The 11,671-nt window shown below is 45.5% G+C and overlaps 1 long non-coding RNA gene and 1 gene segment (V, D, J or C); one reads left to right on the forward strand and one right to left on the reverse strand.

Annotated features, from left to right (window-relative positions):
• Positions 1-2,651: 2,651 nt before the first annotated feature.
• Positions 2,652-3,659, forward strand: LOC127915623 (T cell receptor beta variable 18-like). The segment is given in 2 exon segments: positions 2,652-3,116; positions 3,301-3,659. Coding segments are annotated over 2 exon segments (408 nt in total).
• Positions 3,660-8,120: 4,461 nt separating this feature from the next.
• Positions 8,121-10,906, reverse strand: LOC127915746 (uncharacterized). The gene is made up of 2 exons (XR_008091947.1): positions 10,800-10,906; positions 8,121-9,199 (listed from the first exon to the last, which is right to left on the reverse strand). It is a non-coding gene; the product is annotated as an uncharacterized LOC127915746 (long non-coding RNA).
• Between the last annotated feature and the right edge of the window lie 765 nt (positions 10,907-11,671).

An 11,671-nucleotide genomic window follows, 5' to 3' on the forward strand; every position in this document is an offset into this window, starting at 1 on the left:
AATCATAGAACATTCAGAATGGGTGAATATTTCCTTTAACCATCAATCAACTACCTCCAGATATCAGTGCACCAGATCTCCCTCTCTGCTCTACTAAACCCAGCTTCCTGTCCCACATAGACTCCTCCTGCAGGGTTCATCTCAGGTCTCTGATGTTTTAGATGTTCTCATAAGGAGGCAGCATCCCTCTATAAGATCACTGAGATGAGTTGATGAGAAGCCTCCTCTAATTCATGTGGAGAGGTTTGTCTGTCTCATTCTTTCTGTCTCCTTAACAGTGAGTCAACATGATCAGAATTCTTATCTCCATCACCATGGGTTACACAGCCTGGGCTGCAGGTATTCAGAGCATTGATTTCATCAACTAATAATATCCTTATTTGATTGGTTTTCATGTTTCAAGTGGATATGTTTCTATATCTGTTGTTTCACCTCTCTCTCTCTCTCTCTCTCTCTCTCTCTGTCTCTCTCTCTGTCTCTCTCTCTGTCTCTCTCTCTGTCTCTCTCTCTCTCTCTCTCTCTCTCTCTCTCTCTCTCTCTCTGTCTCTCTGTCTCTCTCTCTCTCTCTCTCTCTCTCTCTCTCTCTCTCTACAGGTTCTTCTCTCAGTAACCAGGTTCACCAGGGACCTGCATCTCTGTACAAGAACCAGGGAGAGTTGGCTAAGATGGAGTGTTCACATAGTATATCAAGCTATAATCGTATCCTCTGGTACAAGCAGTCCAACTACAGAGAATTTGTGTTTTTAGGATACCTTTATGTGAAAACTGGATTTCCTGAGGCTGGATTTGATATAGAAGGAGATGCTAATGCAGGTGGTACCAGCACTTTAACCATCAATCAACTAACTCCAAATAGCAGTGCTGTGTATTACTGTGCTGCTAGTTTACACAGTGCATCAGATCTCACTCTCTGCTCTACAAAAACCTCCTCCCTGGTGTACTGTAGACTAATCACACCTGTATTAACATCACACTGTATCTGACTCTGATTCAATGCCAAAACACTCACCAGCTGGTCTAACAGAAAGGGGAGGTTCCCTCTGATATACAGGAGACCATGATACAGTATGGTATGATATCATGTCTTTCCTGTAGGTGGAGTTACAGCTCAACTAATCCATGTGGACTCATCAGACACAGTACCACAGTAAACTATGGTGTGTAGTAAGGAGTCTGAGAGTTGAAGATCCATGTCCTTTTGAATGTTCATCATGAATGTGGAACACCATACTGTGGTATCAGCAGGTGGAACACACTCTCCCCAGCTACAACACCATACTGTGGTATCAGCAGGTGGAACACACTCTCCCCAGCTACAACACCATACTGTTGTATCAGCAGGTGCAACACACTCTCCCCAGCTACAACACCATACTGTGGTATCAGCAGGTGGAACACACTCTCCCCAGCTACAACACCATACTGTGGTATCAGCAGGTGGAACACACTGTCCCCAGCTACAACACCATACTGTGGTATCAGCAGGTGGAACACACTCTCCCCAGCTACAACACCATACTGTGGTAGCAGCAGGTGGAACACACTCTCCCCAGCTACAACACCATACTGTGGTATCAGCAGGTGGAACACACTCTCCCCAGCTACAACACCATACTGTGGTAGCAGCAGGTGGAACACACTCTCCCCAGCTACAACACCATACTGTGGTAGCAGCAGGTGGAACACACTCTCCCCAGCTACAACACCATACTGTGGTATCAGCAGGTGGAACACACTCTCCCCAGCTACAACACCATACTGTAGTATCAGCAGGTGGAACACACTCTCCCCAGCTACAACACCATACTGTGGTATCAGCAGGTGAAGCTGCTCTGATAAATCTCCCATGATGGGGTAAACCTATAGACTGATAGCAGATGTCTTCGACCGCTGCCCCACTAGGGAGGCTCACTCCAAAACGTTCTTAATGTTTATCAATTGCCTTGCTCAAACGTATCAAAATACTAAAATACTACACAGGACTCTTAAAGAATTTAATTGAAATGTTGATTGTATTTTTTGATCACAGAGACAATGAGAAAATATGGGGAAAAAATAATGAAATGCACGAGCCCCAAGTAATACATTTGGGCCAGATTAATCGGCCGAGATCAATCCCCACATCCTAGCCATACGTAATATGTGACATTATATACTTTCGGGGAAAATAGACTTTTCCAAGGCATTCAACACCATTGAACATTCCCTACTCATTCAAAAACTGTCTGAAATGGGCCTGGACAATAAGTCTTGCAAATGGTTTAAGAGCTATCTGACAGACAGGACACAATGTGTGCGTTCTGATGGTGTTGAGTCTAGTTTCCTGGATATTAGGTGTACCACAGGGGTCAGCATTGGGACCAGTTCTTTTTACTATTCATATGAATAATATTGGTCTTTGTATTAAATCCCTTCATATTTTTCTGTATGTAGATGATATGGTTATGTATGCCATAGCACTGATTGCTAATTAGGGCAAGGTGTCCCGGGACAAAGCCGACAACATCCAGTGAAATTGGAGGGCGCGCAATTCAAGTAAATATTTATAATATTAAACATACATGACCATACGAGTGTATTATATCATTTAAAAGCGTAACTTCTTGTTAATCTAACTGTATTGTCAGATTCCAAAAATAATTTATGGCGAAAGCATACCATGCAATTGTCTGTTGATTTCCAAAACCCCATTATTTTCCCCCTTCATTTCTCCCATAGCAATGGTCAACAAACCAGAGGTAGAAAATGCTGACTCATTTCAGTGTTTTAGGACTACAAGCTCCCGAGCTCTATAGGATAGAATATAATATGTAAAGAGCTGATGGTCTCATCATGGACTGTAGGGGGACCTCTAACTTTAATAATGTGAATGTCTCTACAGTCTGAACCACTAATTAGCATGATGTATTCAGATCATCAGTCCCTCCCACTTCACTGACATGTTGAATATGGTGGAACCTGCCGTGGTCTACTGATTGTCATCTATTCATCTATGTGACACTCCTCTTGTTTTATATACATTGATACCAGACTCTTTCCAGCACTCTCACATATAACGTGATCAAACATGTTCACATTTCTCTTCTCTGTTACTGTCTCACTGCTCTGTGCTGCAGGTACAGTTTCATAATGTTTCATTCATTTATTTTGTTTAAAGTTAAGAACATAATTCTTATTTACAATGAAGGACTTCTCTAGTTATTGATATTGATGTTTCCAAGCATATGTTCCTGAGTCTTGATGTATTCAGGTCTAACTGTACCTAACTCTATTGATTTCATTCTCACTGTGTCCTTACAGGTCTTGTTGAGGGGAGTGAAGTCACTCAGACACCCAACATACTCTGGGAACTCAAAGAAAGTGATGCTCAGATTAACTGCAGCCACACTAAGGGATCTACCTACACCCAGATGTACTGGTACAGACAGCTTCCAGGAGAGGGAATGAAGCAGGTAGTTTACACAAGTAGTTATAGCGATCCAGAATATGGAGACTTCAGTAAAGACAAATATCCAACTGTTAAGGCTGTAGCTGAGAGTGGATCTTTCACAGTGAAGAAGTTGGAGACAGGAGACAGTGGAATGTACTTCTGTGCTGTGAGTGAACACAGTGATACAGACAACAAGCACAGCTGCACAAAAACCCCAGTATTTCAATAGGATATAATATAACATGTAAAGAGATGGTCTCATCACATACTGTAGGGGGACCTCTAACTCTAGTTCTTCTAATGTCTGATGGTCTCATCACATACTGTAGGGGACCTCTAACTCTAGTTCTTCTAATGTCTGATGGATTCATCACATACTGTAGGGGGACCTCTAACTCTAGTTCTTCTAATGTCTGATGGTCTCATCACATACTGTAGGGGGACCTCTAACTCTAGTTGTTCTAATGTCTGATGGTCTCATCACATACTGTAGGGGGACCTCTAACTCTAGTTCTTCTAATGTCTGATGGTTTCATCACATACTGTAGGGGGACCTCTAACTCTAGTTCTTCTAATGTCTGATGGTCTCATCACATACTGTAGGGGACCTCTAACTCTAGTTCTTCTAATGTCTGATGGTCTCATCACATACTGTAGGGGGACCTCTAACTCTAGTTCTTCTAATGTCTGATGGGTTCATTGTCATGATCATGTAATCAGTCATGTTCACAGTGAGGTCCTATCAGCAAGCTTTACAGTACAGGCTTCCTGACACTCCCTCTAACACTGTCACTATCCACCACCCTGAAGGAAACATGCTACTACAACAGCCAATCTCCTTTCACCTCAGAGCTTCATCCAGGAGACACTCATATCACATCATCATCGTCTTCCTCAGCATATTCATCATCTTCATCATGATGTTCAGAGTTCTGATTCACCTGGCAGCTCTACCACTCTGGGTGACAGGTATTACATCACGATGAGAAGCCTAACGATACAATGAATGTCATCAAACTGAATAAAACTTTCTCTTGCATCTTTCTCACCTTCTCTCCTCTCTCCGTCTCTCCTCTCTTTCTCTGTCACCTTCTCTCCCCTCTCTCTCCTCTCTCTCTCTCTGTCCACAGGGCAGTTGTTTAGTAGCATGGTTCATCAGAGGCCTGTGGCACTAACAGAAGGTCCTGGAGGAAACGTTCAACTCACCTGCAGCCATACGATCCCTAACTACTACGTGATACTATGGTACAAACAGTCAGCAGGAGACACTGCTATGAAACTCATTGGTTATGCAAATTACAAGTTAATAACCATGGAGAAATAATTTGAAAAGCACTTCAATGTGAGTGGAGACGGTGGGAAAGAGGCTTATCTTCATCTAGTGAGTCTGAGAGGACCTGAACACAGTGCAGTTTATTACTGTGCAGCCAGCCAACACAGTGATGTAGACTTCCTCCTGTTCTCTACTAAAACCCTGTCTGATGGTAATATTAGACCACGGCTCAGAACACCTGCATCTGAGGTTTGACTTTGACTCAGTGCCAATGAATAAACACAGATGGATGATGGCATAAGGTGATATCTGTCCTGGTACAGTATACCAGTATTTACAGTTTGTCACCACTCATTAACACACATTATGCAATGTTACAATGTCAAATTCCATTACTTCATTTCTATCTATATAAAAATAGAAATCTTTTAATGATATAGATACCGGTATGTTCCACAATACACCTTTAAGTTGAACAGGAGACCTGTAGGTGAACAAGGGATCTGCTTGAATATCAACACAAGTTCTGACGTCAAAGTGATGTCATTTCCTTCCTCTCCGGCAGCTCAGTTCAGCTCCCCTTCTCTATTGACTTGTTCTCCTCTCCCCCCTATGGGCTCTGGTCTAAAGGAGTGCCCTAGAAAGGGAATAGGGTGCCATTTGGGATGCTGACATACATTTGACACTCCCACTATCTGAAACCCCTTTCTCCTTGTCCATGTGACTCTTCTCTCCAGAACCATCAACATGATCAAGCTTCTCATACATGTAGCAACTCTACCACTATGGGTGACAGGTACTAAATCCCTCATGAAAGATAGATTTTACTACTGAAATATATTGCTGTCAATATGCTGAGTAATACTGTATATTTCTTCATATGGTCTGTTTTCATCCACAGGGCTGTCACAAACAGACAAAGTTCACCAGACTCCTACTGCAATACTAAAAGGACCTGAAGACAAAGTTAATCTCACCTGCAGCCACACTGTTTCAAGTTACGACATGATACTGTGGTACCAACAGTCAGCCCAAAACACTGGTCTGAAACTCATTGGGTATGTGAGATACACCAGTCCAACGGTGGAAGATTCCTTTAAAGGGCGTTTTGATGTCAGTGGAGATGCTGCAGCTAATAAAATGGCATATCTACATTTTCCCAAAGTGACAGAAGCTGAAGACAGTGCAGTGTATTTCTGTGCTGCTAGTGAAGCACAGTGTTTCACTATACCCTCTCTCCTCTACAAAAACCCTCTCTGATCCTCTCATATAATACTGACTACAGCTCTATACACCTGCACCTGTCTTCAACCACTTCAACAACACTTTGCTATGAACCATTTGATATCAACCAGATGGTAATGATACTGTTATAAGTGGCTAGTTTATATAGTTTAGGTATGGGTGCCTGGACCAGGGCCGGTGGTATTGGAGGGCCCTACGGGGCCTGAGGCAGGGCCGGTGGCATGGGAGGGCCTTAGGGGGTCTGAGACAGTGCCGGTGGCATGGGAGGGCCTTAAGGGGTCTGAGACAGGGCCGGTGGTATTGGAGGGCCTTAAGGGGTCTGAGACAGGGCCGGTGGCATGGGAGGGCCTTAAGGGGTCTGAGACAGGGCCGGTGGCATGGGAGGGCCTTAAGGGGTCTGAGACAGGGCCGGTGGTGTTGAAGGGCTCTAGGTGGCCTGGGCTATGGAATGTGGTATGGGAGGCACCTAGGGAGCCTGGGCCAGGCTGAGTGGTAGAGACCTGAGGATGGCTGAGTGGTAGAGGCCTGAGGATGGCTGAGTGGTGGAGACCTGAGGATGGCTGAGTAGTAGAGACATGAGTATGGCTGGGAGGAGGTCTCAGAGGCATGTTGAGTTGGACTAGGCGCTCCGCAGTAATCTAAAACAATGATAACTATCCTAAACAACAATACACAAGGAATGTTGACATTTGAGAGAGACATAAAGCGAGGCACAAAGCAATCACAAGTGTTTATTGGGAGAGCTAGCTAAGACAACGACGAGTAAGACAACAGCAGCTAATCAGCTAAGACAACAACAACAGGTAAAATGGAGATGAAAGAGCAGAGAGGGTCAGTTAACTACACACAGGGCCTGAGTTGGAGGCTGGGGCCGACAGATAAACAACAAATAAACAAAATGGAGTACTGTGATTAATGGACAGTCCAGCAGGCATCAGCTATGTAGCCAGGTGATCATAGGGTCCAGTGAACAGCAATAGATGGAACAGGGATGACGCTGGGTAGTTGTTACTACCTAGCAAGCTGGAGACACAGCGTTTAAAGTTAGCAGGCCGGGGCTAGTAGAAGCACCTGCTCCCACGTCTACTACCTAGCAAGCTGGGGACACAGTGTTTAAAGTTAGCAGACTGGGGCTAGTAGAAGCACCTGCTCCCACGTCTACTACCTAGCAAGCTGGGGACACAGCGTTTAAAGTTAGCAGGCCGGGCTAGTAGAAGCACCTGCTCCGACGTCTACTACCTAGCAAGCTGGGGACACAGCGTTTAAAGTTAGCAGACTGGGGCTAGTAGAAGCACCTGCTCCCACGTCTACTACCTAGCAAGCTGGGGACACAGTGTTTAAAGTTAGCAGACTGGGGCTAGTAGAAGCACCTGCTCCCACGTCTACTACCTAGCAAGCTGGGGACACAGCGTTTAAAGTTAGCAGGCCGGGCTAGTAGAAGCACCTGCTCCGACGTCTACTACCTAGCAAGCTGGGGACACAGCGTGTAAAGTTGGCAGACTGGGGCTAGTAGAAGCGCTTGCTCCGACTTCTGGCAAAGGCCGGTTGGGGGCACAGCGGATGGAGTTACGTCGGCAGACCAGTCGTGGTGGAACGGCGGGGCTTCGTGTCGGCAAAGAGTCCAGGCCAGTTGGCGAAAGAAGTATTGTGGTTGTAGTAATTTTGTTTGCTAGCCGTGAGATACGCCTGGCTCACAGCTAACTGGTGCTAGCTTCAGGACAGGGGCGTTAGCCACTATAGCCTCTCGGTAGCAGCTAGCTAGCAGCGATGATCCGATGCAAAGGTCCAGAGCTTACTGCAAGGATCTGGTGGACTAGTGTAGTTCATGCAGTGTTGGGGAAGAGTCCGGAAGGCATCAGCTGTGTAGCCTGTGATCACTGAGCGGGCCGGGAGGTGGGCCACTCGTTATCACTTTATCACAGTACTACGTCACACCAGAAGAATGTCTGCCTGCTTGAATGCCAACAACTCAGATACACATTAAGACATGAAATGACCCATGGCATCGATAGGACCTCACTCAGAGATAAAATAATGTAACATTCAGGATGGGTGAATATTTCCTTTTAACCATCAATCAACTCAAATCAAAATCAAATCAAATTGATTTATATAGCCCTTCTGTAACGTCGTTCGTCTGTTGAATGAAGAACGTCGGACCGAAATGCAGCGTGTAGGTTACTCATGACTTTAATGAACAGAATAGCGGTGCATGAAATAACTGAAATACAAAAACAACAGAACGGAACGTGAAACTAATTACAGCCTATCTGGTGACTACAACACAGAGACAGGAACAAACACCCACAAAATACAAAGCGAAACTCAGGCTGCCTAAATACGGTTCCCAATCAGAGACAACGATAAGCACCTGACTCCAATTGAGAATCGCCTCAGGCAGCCAAGCCTAACACCCCTAATCAGCCGCGATCCCAAATATTACAAACCCCAATACGAAACACAACATATAAACCCATGTCACACCCTGGCCAACCTAAACATATAACAAAAACACAAAATACAATGACCAAGGCGTGACACCTTCGTACATCAGCTGATATCTCAAAGTGCTGTACAGAAACCCAGCCTAAAACCCCAAACAGCAAGCAATGCAGGTGTAGAAGCACGGTGGCTAGGAAAAACTCCCTAGATAGGCAAAAACCTAGGAAGAAACCTAGAGAGGAACCAGGCTATGTGGGGTGGCCAGTCCTCTTCTGGCTGTGCCGGGTGGAGATTATAACAGAACATGGCCAAGATGTTCAAATGTTCATAAATGACCAGCATGGTCGAATAATAACAAGGCAGAACAGTTGAAACTGGAGCAGGAGCACAGTCAGGTGGACCGGGAACAGCAAGGAGTCATCATGTCAGGTAGTCCTGGGGCACGGTCCTAGGGCTCAGGTCCTCCGAGAGAGAGAGAAAGAAAGAGAGAATTAGAGAGAGCATATGTGGGGTGGCCCGTCCTCTTCTGGCTGTGCCGGGTGGAGATTATAACAGAACATGGCCAAGATGTTCAAATGTTCATAAATGACCAGCATGGTCGAATAATAGTAAGGCAGAACAGTTGAAACTGGAGCAGCAGCATGGCCAGGTGGACTGGGGACAGCAAGGAGTCATGTCAGGTAGTCCTGGGGCATGGTCCTAGGGCTCAGGTCAGTTGAAATTGGAGCAGCAGCATGGCCAGGTGGACTGGGGACAGCAAGGAGTCATCATGTCAGGTAGTCCTGGGGCATGGTCCTAGGGCTCAGGTCCTCCGAGAGAGAGAAAGAAAGAAGGAGAGAATTAGAGAACGCACACTTAGATTCACACAGGACACCGAATAGGACAGGAGAAGTACTCCAGATATAACAAACTGACCTTAGCCCCCCCGACACAAACTACTGCAGCATAAATACTGGAGGCTGAGACACTGTGGCCCCATCCGAGGACACCCCCGGACAGGGCCAAACAGGAAGGATATAACCCCACCCACTTTGCCAAAGCACAGCCCCCACACCACAAGAGGGATATCTTCAACCACCAACTTACCATCCTGAGACAAGGCTGAGTATAGCCCACAACGATCTCCTCCACGGCACAACCCAAGGGCGGGGCGCCAACCCAGACAGGATGACCACAGCAGTGAATCAACCCACTCAGGTGACGCACCCCCTGCAGGGACGGCATGAGAGAGCCCCAGTAAGCCAGTGACTCAGCCCCTGTAATAGGGTTAGAGGCAGAGAATCCCAGTGGAAAGAGGGGAACCGGCCAGGCAGAGACAGCAAGGGCGGTTCGTTGCTCCAGAGCCTTTCCGTTCACCTTCCCACTCCTGGGCCAGACTACACTCAATCATATGACCCACTGAAGAGATGAGTCTTCAGTAAAGACTTAAAGGTTGAGACCGAGTTTGCTTCTCTGACATGGGTAGGCAGACCGTTCCATAAAAATGGAGCTCTATAGGAGAAAGCCCTGCCTCCAGCTGTTTGCTTAGAAATTCTAGGGACAATTAGGAGGCCTGCGTCTTGTGACCGTAGCGTACGTGTAGGTATGTACGGCAGGACCAAATCAGAGAGATAGGTAGGAGCAAGCCCATGTAATGCTTTGTAGGTTAGCAGTAAAACCTTAAAATCAGCCCTTGCTTTGACAGGAAGCCAGTGTAGAGAGGCTAGCACTGGAGTAATATGATCAAATTTTTTGTTTCTAGTCAGGATTCTAGCAGCCGTATTTAGCACTAACTGAAGTTTATTTAGTGCTTTATCCGGGTAGCCGGAAAGTAGAGCATTGCAGTAATCTAACCTAGAAGTGACAAAAGCATGGATTAATTTTTCTGCATCATTTTTGGACAGAAAGTTTCTGATTTTTGCAATATTACGTAGATGGAAAAAAGCTGTCCTCGAAATGGTCTTGATATGTTCTTCAAAAGAGAGATCAGGGTCCAGAGTAACGCCGAGGTCCTTCACAGTTTTATTTGAGACGACTGTACAACCATTAAGATTAATTGTCAGATTCAACAGAAGAACTACCTCCAGATATCAGATCTCCCTCTCCTGTCCCACATAGACTCCTCCTGCAGGGTTCATCTCAGGTCTCTGATGGTTTAGATGTTCTCATAATGAGGCAGCATCCCTCTATAAGATCACTGAGATGAGTTGATGAGAAGCCACCTCTAATTCATGTGGAGAGGTTTGTCTGCCTCATTCTTTCTGTCTCCTTAACAGTGAGTCAACATGATCAGAATTCTTATCTCCATCACCATGGGTTACACAGCCTGGGCTGCAGGTATTCAGATCATTGATTTAATCAACTAATAATATCCTCATTTGATTGGTTTTCATGTTTCAGGTGAATATGTTTCTATATCTGTTGTTTCACCTCTCTCTCTCTCTGTCTCTCTCTCTCTCTCTCCGTCTCTCTCTCCAGGTTCCTCTCCGAGTAATCAGGTTCACCAGGGACCTGCAGCCCTGTACAAGAAACAGGGAGAGTTGGCTAAGATGGAGTGTTCACATAGTATATCAAACTATAATCGTATCCTCTGGTACAAGCAGTCCAACTTCAGAGAAATTGTGTTTTTAGGATACATGCAATTGAAAACTGGATTTCCTGAGGCTGGATATGAAATAGAAGGAGATGCTAATGCAGGTGGTACCAGCACCTTAACCATCAATCAACTAACTCCAAATAGCAGTGCTGTGTATTACTGTGCTGCTAGTTTACACAGTGCATCAGATCTCACTCTCTGCTCTACAAAAACCTCCTCCCTGGTGTACTGTAGACTAATCACACCTGTATTAACATCACACTGTATCTGACTCTGATTCAATGCCAAAACACTCCCCAGCTGGTCTAACAGAAAGGGGAGGTTCCCTCTGATATACAGGAGACCATGATACAGTATGGTATGATATCATGTCTTTCCTGTAGGTGGAGTTACAGCTCAACTAATCCATGTGGACTCACCAGACACAGTACCACAGTTAACTATGGTGTGTAGTAAGGAGTCTGAGAGTTGGAAGATCCATGCCCTTTTGAATGTTCATCATGAATGTGGAACACACTCTCCCCAGCTACAACACCATACTGTGGTATCAGCAGGTGGAACACACTCTCCCCAGCTACAACACCATACTGTGGTATCAGCAGGTGGAACACACTCTCCCAGCTACAACACCATACTGTGGTATCAGCAGGTGGAACACACTCTCCCCAGCTACAACACCATACTGTGGTATCAGCAGGTGGAACAC

This window comes from Oncorhynchus keta, chromosome 35, assembly GCF_023373465.1.
Source record: "Oncorhynchus keta strain PuntledgeMale-10-30-2019 chromosome 35, Oket_V2, whole genome shotgun sequence".
NCBI lineage: Eukaryota > Metazoa > Chordata > Actinopteri > Salmoniformes > Salmonidae > Oncorhynchus > Oncorhynchus keta.